The sequence below is a fragment of the Aspergillus ibericus genome (genome assembly GCF_003184845.1).
Source record: "Aspergillus ibericus CBS 121593 unplaced genomic scaffold BO80scaffold_1, whole genome shotgun sequence".
Taxonomy (NCBI): Eukaryota; Fungi; Ascomycota; class Eurotiomycetes; order Eurotiales; family Aspergillaceae; genus Aspergillus; species Aspergillus ibericus.
In genome coordinates, this window is record NW_020292099.1 from 1,269,138 (window position 1) to 1,289,540 (window position 20,403).

Genomic DNA, 20,403 nt, shown 5'->3' on the forward strand with positions numbered 1-20,403 from the left:
TCATAAATGGAATAGTACAAGTCCTCGGCCTGCCTTTCTTCCACAAGGCCTATACTTCAGTCATACGACAAAGAAAAAATACAGTTGTCTGTGTAAGCGTATCCGGAATCCTAACCTGTACAGCCGCTATTACTCAATGTCCCTGCAATAGCTACTGTATACTACTAGCCTCGTTCACCACTGTAAGTTACTTGCTACACAGTACGGATCCAGGGTTTATACTGTGTCTTTTTATATAGGATTCTATACTTTCCTTGTCGCGACCTTCCTTAACATCTGGATATATGTTTATGATAATTAATCTGTAGTACCTTTCTTAAATATCTCTTCTTATCTCTAGCCATGATCTTGCTCGGGTGGTGTAGATCCAACGTGTTGAGGATTATTGTAAATCATACCAGGTATATCAGAACAGAACACAGTACAAAACAAACGGTACTCTCACATCAACAAGTATCACCATCCTTGCCAAACATACCAACTAGTACTTAATGCAAAACCCTCTCCAACAACCCCCCCAACTCCCTCACCACAACCCCCGGATTCCCCAACTGCACGACATGTCCACTGCCCTCCGCAACCATTGGACCCCGTCCCCTCTCTGCATCCGTCACACCCAACAATCCCCGATTATATTCTGCCCAGGTTGGCGTCAGATATTCCTCGAATACCCTCCCCGACACCCGGCCCCCACTCATCTTGACACTCTCTTCCGCGAAGGCGGTCATATCATGTCCCACGACCGTCACCCACGGACCCTTTCCACCCGGGGCCGTGAGTCTGGGCCCATCGCTATCCGGAAGAAGCGAGGCGAGATTCCGTCGAGAAAGACCCTCTTTATTGCCCACGGAGGGATGGAAGATCTTTGAAGCGATGCCGCGGGCGATGGCTACGTCTTGCGGGGTGATTCCGGCTGGCAGGGGAGTGGAGGGGGTGAATGTGGCGGGGTCGGGGAAGATGGAGACGAAGTCGGAGTTGGCGAGGACGTGGTCGAGGAGGAGGAGGGCGGAGACCGTTCCGGGGTAGGTTTGGGCGTAGAGCCGGGCGAGGGCGCAGCCGATGGAGTTGGCGGTGAAGATGATTTGGAGGGTTTGGGGATTGGGTTCGGTGAGGTTGAGGTGGGATTGGGCGATTTGGAGAATTAGTTGGTGCAGGTCAGCCAGGGCGGAGAGGATGTCGTGGCCGTGGGAGGGGTCGGGGGCATCAGCGTCGAGGGGGTCCCGGCTAAGGGTTTGGCCTTGGCCGAAGCGGTCGTAGGTGAGGATGGCGGGGAGGGGGAGATTGAGGTTGGTGCGCGTGGTTTGGAGGAGTTGGATCACGGGGGTCCAGGAGGTCTGGGGGGCTGCGAGGCCGTTGAGGAAGATGAGGAGGGTTTGGGGGGTTGTGGCGGGGGTCGAGGAGGGGATTGAAGTGGAGGGAGGGTAGAAGGTGTAGCTGAGTTGGGCGGTGGGTTTGGTGGTGAGGGTGATGAGGTTGGTGGCCATGGTGTTGATCTGGATGAATGGGACTCGGTGGGCTATGTATAGAATGGTATATTGATGACAAAAGGATAGAACCGTTTGATATAGAAAAGAAGAGAGATTGATGAGAAGGAAAGGAAATCATGAGAGGAAGAGCCGGTTTATATGTGTTGGATGAAGCTGAAGGCTGTATAGATTGCTGGAGTGGAGAGCAATGCAGGGTCCACCAGAAACGATGTGGCCAATCAAGGACTTGTCGGGCCGGGGCCTGTCAGCCCTAAGCCCATCTGCTGGACAGCTGCGGAGCTTCTGATTGGTTGTTTGTGAATACTCTTCGTATTCCAACGTTGAGGTAGTATAGGCTGGCTAGGCATTGTCTATGCACATGGAAGGGAGAAGTAAACATGTCTCACCTAGATTGCTTCGGTGTATAGTTCTGATGTTAGATGTTGTGCTACCATGTTGTCCCATGGTATTCTTTGTTTGATAAGCACAACACATATGATAGCCTTGCACCTAGGTTGTCTCCAACAGCTGCACCAGGATGTGATAAGATAGTTGTAGCAGGTGCAGGTTGCTAGATAATATGGGCAATCCCTTGGCTGCAGTGGTGCAAATGGCTGTGTGTACGGAGTAGGATGCTCTGAGTGCAGGTAAACTCAACTCAGCGGATAGAGTACCCGGAATCTCGGATACAGCTGACTATGTGGGACAATTCTCTCTTCAGGCTCGAATTAGCGACAGCATCTAAGTAGTATTGCCAACTTGGCATGTTTGATCAAGTCAGTAAGATCCTGTTGAGAGCTCGTATATTGCTTAGTGCATGACCAGAATTCAGTCATAGGCATGTGAGTAAAATGTCCCTGACGGATAAGCTCGTGCACCGGACCTGATAAGGTTCCGTGGAAACCAGTCCCGTCCCCAATCCTCCATAAAAACAAGGAACCCCTGAGGAGCACAATCGATGCAGGTTTTCGTGTTTGCTTTTCAGATCTTGCAGCAGTCGAACCCAATCGCTGGCTTAATCTCCGGATGAAAGGCAGCCTCTTCTGCTGATTAGCTACAAGGCTGGTCACGGGACCGGGTTGCAAGACGCGGGGCAACGTTGACCCGGACCCACGGATTCCGTCATGATCGATGACCGGATCTGCTGACTTCCGCCAAGGGCGAAGCTGTTGGTCGACTAGAACCAACGGAAAGTACGGAAAGCGCGGAGACGAAGGAAATCGGCACCCCAACTAGGTAAGGCCGGTTCACTTGAGGTACCGTCACTCTGTACAACTTGCTGCCAACCTCATCTTGTCGTTTCCATCTCCCTGCCTCTCCCGTCTCCATCCTGTCCTGGTACACTTGTCCTTTCGTCCCCCCTTTTATCCCTCCCTCCGTTTATCCGCGAGCTGGTCTCATCTCGCTGCCTTGGCCTGCCACTTGGTCTTTCGTTACCTCATGATGATGATGGACGAGCTGTTGTCGCTGGCCTTTTGAACGACCGGCTCCCAATGGGTTCCTACGCCAGCTTTCTCTTTGTGTACGTCCTCGGCGGACTCACCTTCATCCCGCTAGTCCTGTCGCTGGTCCTCCTCTTCGCCTATCTCACCCTTCCGTCTCTCCCCCCACCCTCCGAGCAATCAGGCAAATTCACGCAGGGCGGCCTTCAACGTCCGACCGACGACCAGTACAGCCTTAAATCCGGCACCGATGAGTTGGCCGAGAAGTTCCATCGCACCCACGACTCTGATGTCGCCGCTGGGTACTTCGCGGTCTGTCGTGAATATGTACCGGGGGGTGTCAACGGGCGGCCGCCCGAGAGAACCACTCCGGCGGGTGAAGTGATCGCCGCCGAGAGCCCGAGCGTCTATCAGGCGATGTATAGAAGCCTGTTTGACCGCAAGCAAGCACCTACAATCGAACCCGCCAAAACCAACCCAAAGAACGGAAAGCGAGGGCGCAACGTCTTTTACATTGTTCTTCGGTATTTCTTCCTCCCCGCCCCACTAAATCCGCTCTCTGCACTACCCTTGTAACGATGCAGACGCTAATGCTCGATACGGTCTAGACACGGTCATTTGATGCTCTATGACAACGCGAACCAGGTGGAAGTCCGATACGTCATCTCGCTTGCCCACCACGATGTCAGTATACACGGCGGAGAGGGCCCGATTCCGGAAGGGGAGTTGTGGCTAAAGAGAAATGCCATCTGTCTTTCGCGACGGTTGGAGTCGCTGGGAGACTTGGGAGGGCCTACGCCGCCCTTCTTTCTCTTCTCGGAGAACCTGTCAGACAAGGAAGACTTCTATTTCGCCATGCTTCAGAACCAGGCCAGGATGTGGAGCTCTCCAGATGGTCCTCCCAAGCAGCAGCCGTTTGATGTGAAACACATCGTTACCCTGGTCCAGCGATTGCATTCTTCTGAGGAGCAACTGCAGACGCGGTGGATCAACGCGGTGTTAGGCAGGCTGTTTTTGGCCACATACCGAACGCCAGAAATGGAAGAATTCATTCGAAAGAAGGTCACCAAGAAGATCTCTCGCGTCAATAAACCGAATTTCATCAGCAAGATTGGTCTCCAGAAGATCGACATGGGGGAAGGGGCGCCGTTTATCATCAACCCGAGACTCAAGGATCTGACGGTCGACGGGAACTGCTGCGTTGAAACAGATGTTCAATACACTGGCAACTTCCGCCTGGAGATTTCGGCCACCGTGCGCATCGACTTGGGACCTCGCTTTAAGGCTAGGGAGGTTGACATTGTTCTGGCCGTGGTGCTGAAGAAGCTCGAAGGCCATTTGCTGATCCGGTTCAAGCCTCCTCCGAGTAACCGAATCTGGATTTCCTTTGAAACCATGCCCAACATGGTCATGGATATTGAACCGATCGTTAGCTCAAAACAGATTACCTACGGCATCATCTTGCGTACGATCGAGAGTCGCATCCGGGAAGTGCTCGCGGAGAGCGTTGTTCAACCGTTTTGGGACGACATCCCCTTCCTGGACACCGAATCGCAGCGATTCCGAGGAGGCATCTGGGAGCGAGAGATACCAAAGCCCGATACGAAAACGGATATCCCCGACGAGTCGGGTGCTCAGATCCAGACGTCAGGAACTCCCAAGGAGGAGTCCGTGGAAGTGCTCAAGATGAAGGATGAGCGCACCATGAGCGCGCCTGTGCTGACGGAGTCCGTGAATGGCACTTTGAAAGCCCGCAAGAACTCCAAGTCCTCTATTGGGGAGTCGGAGAACACCAATCCAAGCGCGTTGTCTTCGGCTGTCGAGAAGCTAGGCAGTTCGCCCCCTCGGGTCATCAGGTCTCAAACCTTTTCCCATGCGGCCGATCCTGTCCTGACAGCCGACCACGTGAAGATGGACAAAGTCTCGTCCGAACCCAAGGGCGAGGAAAAGAGCCATGCAACCAGTGCCATGATCGAGATATCTAGCCGCTCTCCTCCAGCTTCGCCGGATAAGACCCCCGACAACTCCCCGCCGACTGCTAGTCACATGGTCCCGGACAATTTGGGTCAGAGTCGGGATCCTTCCATTATCGAATCTACTGGGAGCTACGAAGAGTCGGTCAGTGACTTGCCTACCCGACCACCTTCCACTCATCATGGAAACGAGTCATCCAGCAACCTCCGGGGCCTGGAGAACGGTTCTACCGCGTCTGTGAATAGCAACAAATCCCGACGGCGTAGCACGCTGGAAACGTTGACTCGATCTATGACTTCCTCGTCCACCACTGAGAATAAATCGCCCGGTCCCCTGAATACAGCAACTTCGGTGGCCAAGAAGTGGGGGTGGAACATGTTCGGCCGAGGCGAGTCTAGCTCCGCTCAAGATGCGTCTCGTCCTGCAGGCACTCCGGACCAGCCGATCGGACGCGGGCACCCGCTCCCACCCCCAGGCACTCCGTTGCCGCGGCCCGACAAAGTTGGTTACAAGAGGAACACCGTCGCGGTCCCGAAGCGGAAACCCGTGGGGATTCCGACTTTTCCAGAGCCCAAGGCTGACAAGGAAAACAAGAGACCTGTTCCTAAGCCACCTCTACCCAAGCGAAAGTCCCTCTACCGCCCCGAAGAACCGGGAAATCGGTCCGAAGAGTTGCTCGTGGTCGAGGCCCCGTACGATTCCGGGCCCAACAGCCCGGTGGTGGACATGACCCCCGATGTAGGATCAACGGTCGAGTCGAGCACCAAGGGCAACTCACCACTGTCAACAAGACCAGGCGAGTCCACTGCCGGCCCAAGCCGCGGGTATGAAGGGGCCCGGGAAACCGCTGAGCAAGATCCTCCGACTCAAGGGCCGCGGAACAGACTCGATACCGAGAAACACGGCATGGAGATCTTGTCAGCCACGGATGGTATTATTCCCTGATGGTTCCGCATGCCGCGAAGCCCTGTATGACGGATAGAACGTATGATGTCGCATTTATCCTTGGCAATGCATAAAGGAAGCTCTGCAGCGCAGAGCGCTCTCTCCTGGCGCGGGCGTTTTGATTAGGACGGAAAGGCGTGAGACGAGACTGGTACCGTGGCGCTGGGCGATTGCTCCTTTCCTTGGCTTCTGACCCATGGTATACCCTCTCAGCTGGTTCTTGAGCGTGCTTGACAGTGTCCGGCGTCGATAGCAATATGGGTTACCCTCACCTCCCGTCGTACGGTGTATTTGTTTTCTCGCTAGGTAGATGGAAAGTTCGAGCGGATCCCGATTTCTCCACCGTAGAAAGTCAGGTGTAGTTGGCTGGTAGATATGCGCATGGTGGGTTGGGCGACAAAATCGCTGCCTAGCGAGAGGCGTTGACGACGCTTCGGCTTCGTCGTCTGGTCCGCGGTGGCTCAATCAGGAGGTGGGCGGCGGTGCCAAGGCCGGCCGCGATCGCTTTCCCTTCCGGACGTCATCTCGCCTCGGGGTGCCTGTTGCTATTTCCATCTTCCCCTCCTCCTCCCGACTCGACTCGATTCTCTGCAGCTGGCCATTGCCGTCTTGCACTGCACGGGTGCCCTCGCCAATCTCCCTTCGCGCTGACTCCTCCTTCTTACCCCCTTATCCTTAGCGCATCCTCCGTGGAGCTGATTGCGCTCTCGAACACGGGCCCACCGGCTCCCGCCGCACCTCTCCGTCTCCTGTTCCCCTGATCCACGCTCATCGAGAGCTTCGCAACCGCCAGCATGAGTCGGTACGTGGGGTTCCCCGGGGCAACGATGCACTGTCCGGGCTCGATGATGGACTGCTGACATTGGGTGATAGCACGGAGACTGATTTGGCGATTAACATTCGCAAAGCCACGAGTATCGGTAAGTCGCAGTCGCAGTGTATCCCACGCTGGCCTGATGTGTCTGGTGACTGATCATATCGCAACCACAGAGGAAACCGCCCCGAAACGTACGGATTGACCCTTAGCTTCGTGCTACACCAACCCATCGCTAAACCTTGCTTAGGGAAACATGTTCGGAGCTGCATCGTGTACACATGGGATCATAAATCGTCCGTCGCCTTTTGGGCGGGCATGAAAATGTATGTGCTTGTGCTGTGTTTGCCCACATGTCTCTGCATCAGCTGACTTATCATTTCTGCTTAGCCAACCCGTGCTTGCCGACGAAGTCCAGACGTTCAAGGCGCTCATCACGATACACAAGGTGCTGCAAGAAGGTCACCCGGTGGTCGTCCGTGAGGCACAGCAGCATGTCAATTGGATCGATAGTTTGATGCGAGGTGTTGGAGGTGATGGTATCCGAGGTGCGAATCGGAAGAGCATACATGTGTGGATGGATGCTGACTGGGGACAACAGGATACGGCCCTCTGATTCGCGAATATGTGTTTTTCCTCGAGTCGAAGCTGGCGTTTCACCGGAACCACCCCGAATTCAACGGTTAGGGCACCCATACGACGCTTCTCGCATGGTTACTGATTGGTTTAGGCCTGTTTGAATATGAAGAATACATCAGCTTGAAGACGATCAATGACCCGAATGAAGGGTATGTCGACTGCCCGAGACATGTCCACACTTAGCTGACCGTCACTAGTTATGAGGCTATTAGCGATCTCATGACGCTGCAGGACCAGATCGATGCGTTCCAGAAGTTGATTTTCTCCCATTTCCAATCCGGCACGAACAACGAATGTCGAATCTCGGCGCTGGTCCCCCTGGTGCAGGAGAGCTATGGCATCTACAAGTTCATCACCAGCATGCTGAGAGCCATGCATACGAGTAGGCTTCTCCCCTGTGATTGTGATGGTATGATGAATTGACGTGGGTCTCAGCAACGGGTGATACGGAGGCGCTAGAGCCCCTCCGTGGCCGGTACGATGCTCAACACTACCGTCTGGTCCGCTTCTACTATGAATGTTCGAACCTGCGGTATCTCACCAGTCTGATCACTGTCCCCAAGCTGCCCCAGGACCCGCCCAACTTGCTGTCGGATGATGACGAGCGTCCGGCTCTGCCGAAGCGACCCGTCAAAGAACCCGAGCCCCAGCCGTCCCCGCCACCCAAGGTGGCCGGGGGTGACCCAGAGCCTATCAATGACTTCTGGACCACCGAAGCCAAGCGTCAGCAAGAGGAGTATGAAGCGGAGCAACAACGCTTGCAGCAGCAGTGGGAGGAACAGCAGCGACAGCAACTGCTTGCGCAGCAGCAGGCACAGCGCGACTTTGAGGAGCAGCAGCGTCTCCAGGCCGAGCAGCAACGTCTGGCTCAGGAGCAACTCCTGCGCGACCAGTACCAGACACAGACCCAAGGTCGCTTGGCCGAGCTGGAGCAGGAGAACTTGAACGCCCGGGCCCAGTATGAGCGCGACCAGCTGATGCTGCAGCAGTACGACCGTCGGGTCAAGGACCTGGAGGAACAGATGAACCAGTTGACCGCGAACCTCAACCTGCAGAATGCTTCGAAGGACGACTTGATCCGGTCGCTGCAGGAGCAGGTCAACACGTGGCGGTCCAAGTATGAAGCCTTGGCCAAGTTGTACTCGCAACTCCGACAGGAACATCTCGACCTCCTGCAGACGACCAAGAGCCTCAAGCTGAAGGCAGCTTCGGCACAGGAGGCGATTGAGCGCCGCGAGAAGCTTGAGCGTGAGATCAAGACGAAGAACCTCGAGCTGGCCGACATGATCCGCGAGAGAGACCGCGCGTTGCATGACCGAGACCGTCTGACCGGCAACAACAAGGAAGAGCTGGAGAAGGTCATGCGGGAACTTCGCTTTGCCCTCGAGCGGGCTGAAAATGCGGAACGCTCCAAGGGCACGGAGATCTCGACGCTGTTGTCGAAATACAACCGAGAGATGGCAGACTTGGAGGAGGCTCTCCGAGTAAGTTCATCCCAGATTGCCACCGACTTCTCTAATCTTGGACATAGAACAAGTCTCGCGCCCTGGAGGAAATCTCCAGCAAGACCTCGGAGCGTGCCGGGGATCACGATCTGGCTCTTCGGGAGAAGGACGAGGAAATCGAAGTGTACAAGTCGGGAATGGAGCAGGCTTTGATGGAACTCGAGGAGCTGAAACTGGTATGTTGGCGAACGACCCATGGTGTTGCTGAGCTAACAGGCTGCGCTCAATAGAGTCAAGGTGATGTCGACACTGCGTTGGATTCCCAGATTGATCACGTTCTGCACAGCACAGTCTCCAAGATCAACGACATTATCGATTCCGTGCTTCAAACGGGTGTGCAGCGTGTGGATGACGCTCTGTATGAGTTGGACTCTTCCAACCAGGCTGGTAACCAGAATGCCTCACCCCCATATGTGCTTTCGCAGATCGAAAAGGCCTCGGCCTCGGCCACCGAGTTCTCGACGGCGTTCAACAACTTCATTGCGGACGGCCCTAACAGCACGCACGCGGAGATCATCCGGACGGTGTCTATCTTCGCTGGGTCTGTTGCTGATGTGCTGAGCAACACGAAGGGGTTGACACGGATTGCCAACGACGACAAGAGTTCGGACCAGCTGATCAACGGCGCTCGCAAATCCGCCCAGGCAACCGTGCGGTTCTTCCGGGGCCTGCAATCCTTCCGCCTGGAGGGGCTGGAGGCACTGCAAAAGACGGATGTGGTGATCAACAACAACCTCGAAGTGCAGCGAGACTTGCAATCGCTCTCGAAGCTGGTTGAGACGTTCACGCCGAAGAGTGCGAAGATCACCACCAACGGCGACCTGGGCGACTTGGTGGACAAGGAACTGCTCAAGGCGGCGGATGCCATTGATGCGGCGGCCCAGCGACTGGCCAAGCTCAAGAACAAGCCCCGCGACGGCTTCAGCACGTATGAACTTCGGATCAACGATGTGATCCTGGCGGCGGCCATTGCGGTGACCAACGCCATTGCCGAACTGATCAAGGCGGCCACGGAGTCTCAGCAGGAGATTGTGCGGGAGGGTCGTGGAAGCTCCTCCCGGACGGCCTTCTACAAGAAGAACAACCGATGGACGGAGGGCCTCATCTCGGCGGCCAAGGCAGTCGCCAATTCGACCAATACGCTGATTGAGACGGCGGACGGGGTCATTTCAGGCCGCAACTCTCCGGAGCAGCTGATCGTTGCCAGTAACGATGTGGCGGCTAGCACGGCCCAGCTGGTGGCGGCCAGTCGGGTCAAGGCCACCTTCATGAGTAAGACGCAGGACCGCCTGGAGACGGCCAGTAAGGCGGTTGGGGCAGCCTGTCGGGCTCTGGTGCGACAGGTGCAGGACATCATCAAAGAGAAGAACCAGGACGACAACGAGGCGGTGGATTATTCGAAGCTCAGCTCGCACGAGTTCAAGGTTCAGGAGATGGAGCAGCAGGTAAGTGGTTCCCTTGGGCGGTCCGTGGGCTTCGCTAACGAGCGTATAGGTCGAGATCCTTCAGCTGGAGAACAGTCTGGCCCGGGCTCGGCAACGGCTGGGAGAAATGCGCAAGATTTCGTACCAGGAGGAGTGACAAAAGGGTGGATTGGTACGGGGGCGGCGTGGAATTACCGTGCCTGGTTGCGTCGTCGTCCCATGGGTTGCGTGTTTTGTGTGACACGGATTTTCGAGGCCTTGCCTTGTTTTGTTGGATATCCCAAGAGTAGCGCCATGCACTTGTAACTGTATATACGCCACTGACCTGAAATGTCCCCTGGTAGACCTCGCTTGGGTAATCATCTGGACCGGAAGGCCCTTCCAGGACATGAAATCATGCCACCATCATGTGGATGCCTGGAGCAGCGGGCAGCTATATAAAGGTTTTGTTCTCTCCTTGAGTGACCATTTTCTAAATGCATCGACCAGGTCGAATCACACTTGAGACCGACACCATGGCACGCACCGCAACCACTGCAGACCCCCGGGCCCAGGGCCCCAGCACCCCACCATCCCCCTCGGCGATGCAGCGGGTGTTGGCGATCCCTGAGCTCCTCGAGGCTCTTCTCCTGGCCGTCGGCTCATACACGTTGGCAGCGGCCAAGTTGGTGTGTCGATTGTGGAGAGACCTCATCGAGCTGTCGCCGCCGCTTCGAAAGAAATATCCCCCCAAACCGGCGCCCTATATCGGCCGGCTTCGGGGGCACCCTCGACGAGGCCTGCCTCCTCTGCCCCCTCTGCCTCAAGGTCTGCCTCGCCCCAGCCTGTCTCAGCAAGAGCAGCTTCATCCAGGCCAGCCTCAGCCCAGCTGGTTCCGGTCCCGCCGCAATGCCTTTTCCCCCTCTAAGTGGGCCCAAAAGTCTTTGGAGCGGTTCCGACGGCTGATCCCATTGAGACGCAAGTAAGTGGCATCTTCAGGAATGGAATTGGTTGCTAATAATTCGATTACATTCTAGATCCAAGCCGAGTGCCTTGCCTCCGACTACACTGGAGAATCCCAACCACCCGGCTACGAAGGAGTTGATGGAGATTTTGAAACTGAATGATCGTGATAGTCGTCTAGAAGTGGCTCCTTGGGAGGCTTACGATGTGAATAGTCCTGTGGATCATCATCACTATGATGGGGATGATGAGGCGGTCAGTGAGGATGGGTTTAATGAGGAGGTGGTGGATGAGGAGGTGTTGTATGGCGTGAATGCTTTTTAGAGGTCATATGGCATGTTCTTAGAAACAGAGCAGAGGAGATACAGAGACAGAGGGACAGAAAAGGACAGAGAAAAGCAGGGATGGGACAGATGGTTGCTTGTGTTGTTGCCCTCCTAATGTGTGACTTGAGGGCTTTGCTTGGTATTATCATGATCAACAATGAATATGGTTGCTTGGTATTATGGCCTCTTTGAGTAGTTGAGGTATCTCTAGTGTAGTATACAACACTCAAAAACCTCCACTTCCTTCTTCCCCTTCCTTCTCCCCCTTCCTTCTCCCCCACCACTTTTTCCATCTCAATCACCACTACTGGTATCCCTCCATCCAAACCAACCTGCTCAGGCACATCATCAACTCCACTCATCTATAGTTCTACAAACAGATCCTCTCCAGCCCGCAGTCACCGACCGGCCCCGATGACAGCCCCCGACCCAAGGCATCGCCAACCCTCTAGCAAGGAATCCTGGTACCTGATCCATCCTACCTTCCCGGACCCACGCAATGACCCAAACTCATTTTCTTGGCGGAGAAGTAACCCTACCAGGGATGCCTACGTTTGCCTAGGACATACTTTGCCGCTCCTACAAAGCTTTACAAGCCGTTGTCTCGGCAGGGATAGGACCCATCCACGATGTCAGGACATGTGATCAAAGCTGTGTGATGGTTCGTGAGAGGTGAGTGCTGTTGTGCTGGGGTACCTAGCTAGGGGTGTATGTCAGATTTGCTTGAGATGAACCATGGACCTCCCCACTCAGAACAGTAAAAAGCTCATCCTAGTGAGGGGTTCATTACACGAACCAAGGTAGCTGGATCTGTCGGTCGAGTCGGGGGCAGCGATGAGTCAAATCTCCGTGCCTTGAGTAACTCTGGCTTGGACGACCTGGCTAACAGAGTTTCCGTGCGGTCAATAGGAACACCCTCCACGTCACTGCTGCCGTCTCAATGGGCTGATTTAGCGAGGCCCAGTCATTATGACACGGTGGGTGCTACGCCGGACTTTTTCGAAGGCCAAGACTAGGCTTGTTGTCTGGTTGTCGAATCAATCTCATTGACAAGTGCGTTGCCTGGGGCTGGAACATCGGGCTTGGGGCTCGCCACAGACCTAGTAGCGAGAACGTCCTAGATTCTACCGTCGGAGTAGATCAACGGCCTTTGACAGTGATGGTGGGATACATGCATATGAGATGATCCACCCGGTGTCTGTGATTGACTGGTTATTCTAGAATCATTCCTTATTCAAGACAAGACTCGAACCCACGGATAGCCAGACCAGCTCCGAATCCTGTCGGGCACCAGCCAGGGCTAGTGCTCTCTCAGAATTGGTACCCACGCAGATCTCAATTATGGTCTGCCGGTGCAACGGTCTGACATATGGATCGACGCCAGGAAGTCCGGTCCTGCATTCGCGGGATCGGAGTGGCTGTGGCTGTCAGTGATGAACAGGGGGCCTCTACGTCGGATGTTGAGAGATTTTCGATTAAGCAGTCAACGATTGGCTGATACATATGTTCTGCATGTGAACCATGACATCAAGGGGTTACTAAGGGTTGTTTGTATCTTTTCTACCAGAATCCGGCACGAAAGCCACCTATGACCTGTAGCTCCCTGCCTGCCTACTCAGGATGAAACAGTTATAGTAAATCCAATCCTTAACCAAACACCCAAGCAAAAGTCCCTATTACTACCAAGTATGACTACCAAACATGTGAACCCCCAACCTCAGACACCCTCCTCCATACCCGACTAGCCACACCCAAACCCATTACCCCATCGAATGCTAAATCCCTCACTCAATCCCACCCAACAAAGCCCAACAAAGAACTATAGGAATAGACTACTTCTTTCGTCTTCTCTGTCCCACACACAAACCAGAAGGAATAAAGAAAGGCAGAAAGTTAAATATAGTACGGAGGACGGAGAACAGGATGGTTATATCCGCTCCGGCCGAGAGGAAGGGTAGGGATGGAAGGGAAGGGACCAATCGTGTTCCGGGGGGCGGTTGCTGTTCTGGGATCCTTGTTTGTGTTTTAGTTGGATTGGTTGGGATTGGTATCAGACCAGAGTAGACTATTAGGGTGCTGTTCATTCTATGCTATGCCTTCAAGGAGGGTATGTATTGGGCTAGAGTAGCTCACCTCCTTTCCCTCACATAGCCTAACCTAAGGTACCTGCTTAAGCTAACCTACCTGCTTAAGCAGGTTAGCTTAAACTACCTACCCTAGCACCAGACTCGAGAACCTGATTCGTTGAGAATGAGAATGAGGAGTGGATTCCAATTCTCCGAGTGGAGACGTCGGCCGATCCGTTTAGTTTAACGGTGTATCTACCTACCTAGTAAATGTCTTCCAGCCAACTAATCTAAGTCCAAGGAATAGTACTGCCTATCCTTGACCAAGTAACAAGTACCGTCGTACCCAACCTCCAAATGGAGATAGCTCTGCGAACTGAATGAACCAAATCCAAGGAAATGCCTCATGATGTAAGTACCCTCCTATCCTCCCTCCTATCCTATCCTCCCTCCTATCCCCATCAAAGAAATAGACATAGAACTGGTATATACGTATGACAACCCATCAGATTCAAACTCTAATTGATGAACTGACTGAACTGTACTATACCGAAATGAGATATTTACATTAACGTGTAATATAACCTCCCTCTGTTGACTGTAATCCTGTTAGTACGGAGTATAGGATTCAGGATCATTTAACTTTGCCAATTCTCTAACGGTGGTGGAGTGGATACATTTCGCGCGGTGGGGTTGGTAGTGGTGATTTTGTGGCTGGGGTGGTTTGTGGGTGTGGGTGAGGGGTCAAAACTGGAAAGTAGAGGGGAGGGATTTTGTGTAACTGTCTTTTTTTTTTCATTTGCTCTCTTTCTTTCTGTTTCTTTTTATTTTTCTATTTTTCTCTCGTAGGGGGAGGTGTGGGTGGAAAGATGAAGATGTGCGTGTGACTTGCACTAGGGCTGCTGTGTGTAGGTAGGTACTGAAACAGGATTACTGGGTCAATGCTCCAGGATCAGGGGGTGGATGTAACCCTAGGATACCGCTTTGGGAAAATTATATACTCGGTGCCTAAAGTGGCAATATCGCAGGAACCTGTTGAGATGGATAATCTAGAATAGAGTATATGGGTTGGGAGACCAATGCTATAGAGGAATATAGATTGTTCATGGGATGAGATGGTCAAGTAAACATGAATCGTAAGTAGCATTACCATGCATACAATTTCCTGCGCATCCCCCCAATCCCACAGCTCCCTCGTCGAGAAGCCGGCCGAGTCTGGCGCCATTCCTCGAATGCCCGCCGCGTCGCCTCGATCAGCCCCATCCCCCCGGCTAGAACGCCCTCCTGGCCCGACGAGACCATCTTCCACCACCCCACCTCCGTCTCCCGGGTGAGGCCGGCGCCGCTGAGGACCCAGTCCCGGAATTGCTGTGTCACCCCGTTGCGTAATTGGAACTGGCGGCGACAGGCGAGTGCACTCTGCGTTCTTTGTGTCGCGGCTGGCCGGCGCAGGTCTTCGTAGAGCTGGAGGGCCTCGGGGAGCAGGGGCCGGGACTGGTCCGGTTTCATCGCGTGCTGGTTGAGTAACCCCAGGATGGTGCCGAGGACGACGGCGTCCTCGAGGCTCGAGGCGGTTTCTTGGCCTTGGTGGGCTGGGACCTGGCAGGGGGCGGTGCCGAGGAGGGTCATGCGCTTGCGTGTCCAGGTTTTTGGCGAGGTGAGGGAGGGTATCCTCGAGGTAGTGATGGAGGGGGCGATGGAAAGGATGGATTGCAGGCTGTAGATTGTTAGTCTCTTGATAGGTTAGGAGATAGGGGTCTAGGGGTCCAACCGGTCGTCCCAGCCCCGACTGCTTTCTTGTGCGTCGGCGGTGCTGCCAGTGCCATAGAGGGTCAAGACGAATGCCTGACCCTGTCGAACCGGATAGAAGATGACGTGTTGGTCGGGTCCCAACCAGGCGGTGATGCTGCGTCGTTGCCACAGTTCATCGATACGGGGATTGCTGAGAGCCTCGAGATGTTTCCGTGAAATGGTGGTCTGGTAGATGACTTCGTCTATGCCCAGTTGGTAGGTATCCCTTACTTCTTTTTGAACGTGAGAAACTGTCCCGCTCCATGTATAGTGTTGACCGTGATGAAGGATAGACGTACCATCTGCCTCGATCACCACGTCGCCCTGCACCCGCTCTCCATCGTCCAAGATCACCTCGGCAGTCTCACAGACTACCTCCCTCACCACAGCCTGACGCATCTCAACTCCCAGACCCCGCGCCCTATCTCGCAAACCCTGGAGCAAATCCTCTCGATGGATGGCCCTGCCGTCACGTTAGTCCATCCAACCATACAGGCAATCATGAGTAGCATACACCCACGACCCCCCGTACACTCGACACGTCTCCTCCCCACACGGCATCGACCGGATCACGCTTCCATCGGTATATCGCCGGAAATCAATCGTCTCGAGCACATCCGCCTTCTCTAGCACGGCATCAAGACCCAACTGGCGGAGAAGACACGTTCCGTTGGGGGGGATCTGGATGCCCGGGCTTGCCTAGATATCGTTAGTTAGAAAAGATATATAAAGTATATTCGCTGCTGTGGCGTAGGATGATTACCTCTACATCAACATCGCCCTCCAGAACAATCACATCTACATTCTCTCGACGACAGGTAATCGCGCATACAAGGGCGGGAACATCCCCTCCGATGATGATGACTTTCATCTTAGTATCCTTCTTCTTCGTGTCTTCAAGAGATAAGTTCCGATTCGTTACTGGGAATGATAAAAAGGACAGCAATCAATGGAAACATTCGATCAATCTGGGACCTGTGCTATTTATCTCCATCATGCTCACTAGCGGGACTTCTATCGCCTCGGAATTGATCGGACTTCACCCAAATGGACACGCCTGCAGATCAAAAGCAAATCTTGGGCATTCCTGTCAGCACTGCTGCAGAACCAGCATCAGATTGAGAACCAGACTGTCGTGGAAGGGCATTATTGGGTGGCATATTTGCTTTGTTGAGGTGCAGGCGCCGCTGCATGCGTGCTTTTTCTTTGTGCAATCTGTGCTCTCACGATGCGGGGTAGATGCAGCGTCGCATCACAGCATCATTCCAGCCACCGCTTTTCGTCCGATCCAAGTGGTTTGGGCATGATGTCGCATCCGATGTCGACGCCTTCGATGCTCGCGGCGTGACGGATGGCAGTCATCACACCGAACCCAGTCGCTCGGGTTTCGAGATACTCGGTCGGGACGTCGTCGGGGCGAATGTAGTCGGGGACGCCTTGAAATCCCGTCTTGCCCTCGTATTGACCTAACGAGCGGAGGTATTTCATCACCCCCGCCAGCGAGACATCCACCTGCCAGGATCCCCCTACGGTGGCTTGCTTGTACAGCGCCGCCATGATCCCGGCCGCCAGGAAGTAGCCGCCGGCATGGTCGAGCGCCTGGCATGGGAGAGCACGGGCGGCCTCTCCGGCCCCAAAGTGTTCGGCCTCGGAGACGTTCATGCCGGAGCAGGTCTGGACGAGCGAGTCGAAGCCTCGACGGGTGGACCATGGGCCATCGGGGCCGTACGCGGACATGTTGGCGCAGACGACCCCACGGTTGGGGCGTCTTTTCATGATGGCATCCGGGGAGAGACCGCGAGAGGCGAGACTCCCTGGTCTGTAGCCTTGAATGAAGACGTCTGCGTCGTCGAGCAGGGCGAAAAGCTCCGCTGCGTCTTCCTCGTCACGGAGATCGAATTGGATGGTCCTCTTCCCGCAGCCAAATTCCCGGTCGACATCCGGCAGATCAGGGAGATGAGGACTCGTTACCCAGAGGACATCGGCCCCGTGCGTAGCGAGCGTCTTCCCGCATAGAGGGGCTGCAATGACCCGCGACAGTTCAAGGACACGAAGCCCCCGCAGACATTTATCGGCATGTGGGCCCATCCGGGCTGGTAGACCGGCGGGGGCCTCGCCGATCTTGTGAAGCCGAATGGGAAAGTCTGCGATGGCTTTGGCTTGGGGAAGGACATCCCATTGCTCGTAGGTGCGAAGCGCGGCGATGGCAAGGTGGTTGTCGACGGCAGTAGATTCGAGGTCGACGGAGCGCCAGGAGAGGATCTTGGAGGCGACTTCCTCCCGGGTTGCCCTTGGCGAGCAACCAAGGAGGGATTTGGCGCCCTCGCGGTGGTTGGGAAAGTTATCGTGGACCCGGACGTAGCCGTCGGAGGTTCGGTGGAGGCCGCCAATAGGGCCCCAGGCCGAGGGAGCGGGGGCCCCGTTCAGGGTGTAGAGACGCTCGCACTTGAACTCGACACAGGCGTGGTCGGGGGGCACGCGGACTTTGGGTGGGGGGATCGTGTTCCTAAGGCTGTGGATTTGAGATGCCAGAAGGGCAGAGAGCGCAATGGAGGCTTGGGCGAGATGGCCAACTTTGTAGGAAGAGGGGAGACCGGGCTGGGAGGATTCGATGAGGCAGAGGGCGTCAAGGGTGTCTGGAGGGAGACGGAGGCCTTGCCAGAGATGAGCGATGGTATCGCGGGGGGTGAAGCTGGTTCTGTCCGGATGGGACATGGTGGGTTTGGTTGCAGCGAGTGAATGGGTTTGTTTATATCCGAGCAGATGCGTATTGATGCCAAAGGAGAAACGTCGAGGACGACAACGATTGAAGCGTGTGCCGAGGTACACAGCTGCAGTCATCGAATCTAGATGAGACAATGGTCAGTTCAATAGCCAAGGGAAGGGAATAGTGGGGGATTCCTTACAGACTGCTTCACTCCAACCAGGGAATTATTCTTATTGAGGGGAGGGATTGTTCTGGGGATTCACCAGATGACCCACAGAGATGAGGGAAGGAGAAAACAATGGATTCTATTCCGATCCTTCCAGGAATCTTATCCCGCCGCCCCACTAGTATCATAACATGACATCGTAACGTCGGACTGATAAAGGAGACGCGATAAGCCGCTTATCCAAAGCGGGGTCCGCCGATCCGCTGTCTCTATAAAGCCTCCAGCTCATGCTTCATCACTTCATGAATCTATACTACCAGTTACTTCAAAATGGCCGATCTTCCCCACATCTCCAACTGGGTCAATGGTGCTCATACCGCTGCCACCACGGACCGCATCCCCGTCATCAACCCTGCCAACGAGGTCCCCATCGCCACCATCGACGCAACTCCAAAAGAAACCGTCGATAGCATCGTCAATGAGTCTCTTCACACATTTCGGAATGGCCCATGGTCGCGCACCGATGTGTCAGACCGATTTGCCGTTCTCTCCACAGCCGCACGACTGCTCCGCTCCCGCATTCCCGAATTCGTGGAACTCGAAACCCGCCAGACCGGCCGCCCCATCCGTGAGATGCGGGCGCAGCTAGCGCGCGTCCCAGAATGGCTGGAGTACTTTGCATCCCTGGCGCGCGTCCACGAAGGCCGTGTGACACCGTTCAAAGGGCCTGTTGTGAACACCCTGACCCGCCTTCCCTTAGGGGTCGTGGCCCTGATCACACCGTACAACCACCCGCTCCTCATTGCGATGAAGAAGATCGGTGCGGCGCTGGCAGCTGGGAACGTGGTAATTGTCAAGGCATCGGAGCTGGCACCGCTGTCGGTGCTGAAACTCGGAGCCCTGTTCCAGGAGGCTGGTCTTCCTGATGGGGTATTGCAGATCGTCAGTGGGTATGGGTATGAGACGGGAAAGTACCTCTGTGAGAGCCGATTGCTAGCCAAAATCGACTTGACAGGAGGACTGGCCACATACAAAGCAATTGCGCCATCTGCGTCGGCCAACTTGATCCCCATCACGGCCGAGCTGGGTGGGAAGGCCCCCGTGTGCTTCTTCCCGAGCATGGAAGTCGAAAATGCAGTCAAGGCGGCGCTGTTTGCGAGCTTCATTGCCAGCGGACAGACTTGTGTCACGGGAAGTAGGCTTCTGGTTCACGCAGACATGTACGATGAGTTTACAGCGCTGCTAAAAAAACGGGTGGAAGCCTTACGACTAGGTGATCCGTTTGATGACCAGACGCAGATCGGAACTGTCATATCCAAGATCGCCGTGGAGAGATGCTCCGCTTTCGTGGAGAGGGCTGTGAAGGAGGGAGGGAAGATCCTCTGTGGTGGAAAGCCAACAACGAACCCAGATGGAAAAGGCTTCTATTTCCAGCCGACGGTCATCGAAACTCGTCCGCAGACCGATCTGGAATGTAACGAGGTGTTTGGCCCAGTCATTGCGCTCATCAAATGTCATTCAGAGGAGGATATAATCCACGTTGCCAACAGTTCTTCAATGGCATTAGGGGCTTCGGTCTGGACGAATGACTTTAAGCAGGCGCATCGGGTTGCAGACAAGATTGAGGCGGGAATTGTCTGGATTAATGGACACCATCTCAACGACCCATCATCGCCGTGGGGTGGCTTTAAGCAGAGTGGCCTGGGGAAGGAGAACGGGTTGGAGGCGTATGAGAGCTACACGAAGCTCAAGAGCACCGTGATCAACTATGGTGTTCCTCCGGTTTGGTTTGATGATGAGCCTGCAAATGCACGCTATGGCTAGATGTAGCATGGCAATTGTAGATATTAGTTTGCATTTGAGACTTACTGCAATGTCTCTTCTGCTTCCGGATAACTGCTATGTTTTCAGTCGTGTATCACCCGAGGAATCCTAAGCATGTCTTGCTGCAATGTTGTAGATACACGCAGCCACACAAGGACATCACGCTTGATTCGACTATCACATCCGAGCTACCAGAAATTGCATGATTATCGTTGATATCAAGGGCCGAAAGTACAGCCAATTGAAGGGGAAGCCTCATAGCCCAGGAAATAATCCCATGTTCTGCATATGAACCATTCTCCTCCACTCAAAGGTAATAGCAAGAGTCCAGACTGCTCATCAAGCTACTTCAATACGAAATGTATCTCCAGC

At 54.6% G+C, this 20,403-nt stretch overlaps 7 protein-coding genes across 7 annotated transcripts; 4 read left to right on the plus strand and 3 right to left on the minus strand.

Moving 5' to 3' along the window:
• Positions 1 to 488: 488 nt before the first annotated feature.
• BO80DRAFT_460590 (alpha/beta fold hydrolase) lies at positions 489 to 1,612 on the minus strand (the record flags this gene model as incomplete). The annotated part of the gene is made up of 1 exon (XM_025722398.1): positions 489 to 1,612. The coding sequence occupies exon 1, from the start codon at positions 1,482 to 1,484 to the stop codon at positions 489 to 491; it is 996 nt and encodes a 331-aa protein (XP_025580709.1). The 5' UTR covers positions 1,485 to 1,612.
• Positions 1,613 to 2,652: 1,040 nt separating this feature from the next.
• BO80DRAFT_420682 (SMP domain-containing protein) lies at positions 2,653 to 6,189 on the plus strand. The gene is made up of 2 exons (XM_025718420.1): positions 2,653 to 3,432; positions 3,517 to 6,189. The coding sequence occupies exons 1-2, from the start codon at positions 2,960 to 2,962 to the stop codon at positions 5,825 to 5,827; spliced, it is 2,784 nt and encodes a 927-aa protein (XP_025580710.1). The 5' UTR covers positions 2,653 to 2,959; the 3' UTR covers positions 5,828 to 6,189.
• A 156-nt stretch (positions 6,190 to 6,345) lies between these two features.
• BO80DRAFT_11025 (putative cytoskeleton assembly control protein Sla2) lies at positions 6,346 to 10,526 on the plus strand. Its single transcript, XM_025713408.1, has 12 exons — positions 6,346 to 6,629; positions 6,701 to 6,747; positions 6,818 to 6,835; positions 6,892 to 6,967; positions 7,032 to 7,189; positions 7,243 to 7,323; positions 7,372 to 7,429; positions 7,478 to 7,662; positions 7,716 to 8,764; positions 8,812 to 8,961; positions 9,016 to 10,230; positions 10,280 to 10,526. The coding sequence occupies exons 1-12, from the start codon at positions 6,622 to 6,624 to the stop codon at positions 10,364 to 10,366; spliced, it is 3,132 nt and encodes a 1,043-aa protein (XP_025580711.1). The 5' UTR covers positions 6,346 to 6,621; the 3' UTR covers positions 10,367 to 10,526.
• Positions 10,527 to 10,724: 198 nt separating this feature from the next.
• On the plus strand, positions 10,725 to 11,475 carry BO80DRAFT_440257 (uncharacterized protein; the record flags this gene model as incomplete). Its single annotated transcript, XM_025721112.1, has 2 exons — positions 10,725 to 11,170; positions 11,226 to 11,475. The coding sequence occupies 2 exons, from the start codon at positions 10,725 to 10,727 to the stop codon at positions 11,473 to 11,475; spliced, it is 696 nt and encodes a 231-aa protein (XP_025580712.1).
• Positions 11,476 to 14,689: 3,214 nt separating this feature from the next.
• BO80DRAFT_440258 (FAD-dependent oxidoreductase) lies at positions 14,690 to 16,205 on the minus strand (the record flags this gene model as incomplete). The annotated part of the gene is made up of 5 exons (XM_025721113.1): positions 14,690 to 15,260; positions 15,315 to 15,567; positions 15,634 to 15,797; positions 15,849 to 16,033; positions 16,098 to 16,205. The coding sequence occupies 5 exons, from the start codon at positions 16,203 to 16,205 to the stop codon at positions 14,690 to 14,692; spliced, it is 1,281 nt and encodes a 426-aa protein (XP_025580713.1).
• On the minus strand, positions 16,196 to 18,314 carry BO80DRAFT_11157 (CAIB/BAIF family enzyme). Its single transcript, XM_025713422.1, has 2 exons — positions 18,241 to 18,314; positions 16,196 to 18,165 (listed from the first exon to the last, which is right to left on the minus strand). Exon 2 carries the CDS (start codon positions 18,047 to 18,049, stop codon positions 16,595 to 16,597), a length of 1,455 nt encoding a protein of 484 aa, XP_025580714.1. The 5' UTR covers positions 18,050 to 18,165; positions 18,241 to 18,314; the 3' UTR covers positions 16,196 to 16,594.
• A 172-nt stretch (positions 18,315 to 18,486) lies between these two features.
• Positions 18,487 to 20,117, plus strand: BO80DRAFT_420685 (aldehyde dehydrogenase). Its single transcript, XM_025718421.1, has one exon. It carries the CDS (start codon positions 18,538 to 18,540, stop codon positions 20,029 to 20,031), a length of 1,494 nt encoding a protein of 497 aa, XP_025580715.1. The 5' UTR covers positions 18,487 to 18,537; the 3' UTR covers positions 20,032 to 20,117.
• The last annotated feature ends 286 nt before the right edge of the window (positions 20,118 to 20,403 follow it).

Excerpts from the sequence above, each read along its gene's own strand:
- BO80DRAFT_420682 (XM_025718420.1), top strand. The coding sequence starts at position 2,960 with ATGGGTTCCTACGCCAGCTTTCTCTTTGTGTACGTCCTCGGCGGACTC. Across the intron at positions 3,433-3,516 it reads GTCTTTTACATTGTTCTTCG|ACACGGTCATTTGATGCTCT; the intron begins GTATTTCTTCCT and ends GATACGGTCTAG.
- BO80DRAFT_11025 (XM_025713408.1), top strand. Across the intron at positions 7,190-7,242 it reads TGGAGGTGATGGTATCCGAG|GATACGGCCCTCTGATTCGC; the intron begins GTGCGAATCGGA and ends TGGGGACAACAG. Across the intron at positions 8,962-9,015 it reads AACTCGAGGAGCTGAAACTG|AGTCAAGGTGATGTCGACAC; the intron begins GTATGTTGGCGA and ends TGCGCTCAATAG.
- BO80DRAFT_11157 (XM_025713422.1), bottom strand. The coding sequence starts at position 18,049 with ATGTCCCATCCGGACAGAACCAGCTTCACCCCCCGCGATACCATCGCT.
- BO80DRAFT_420685 (XM_025718421.1), top strand. The coding sequence starts at position 18,538 with ATGGCCGATCTTCCCCACATCTCCAACTGGGTCAATGGTGCTCATACC.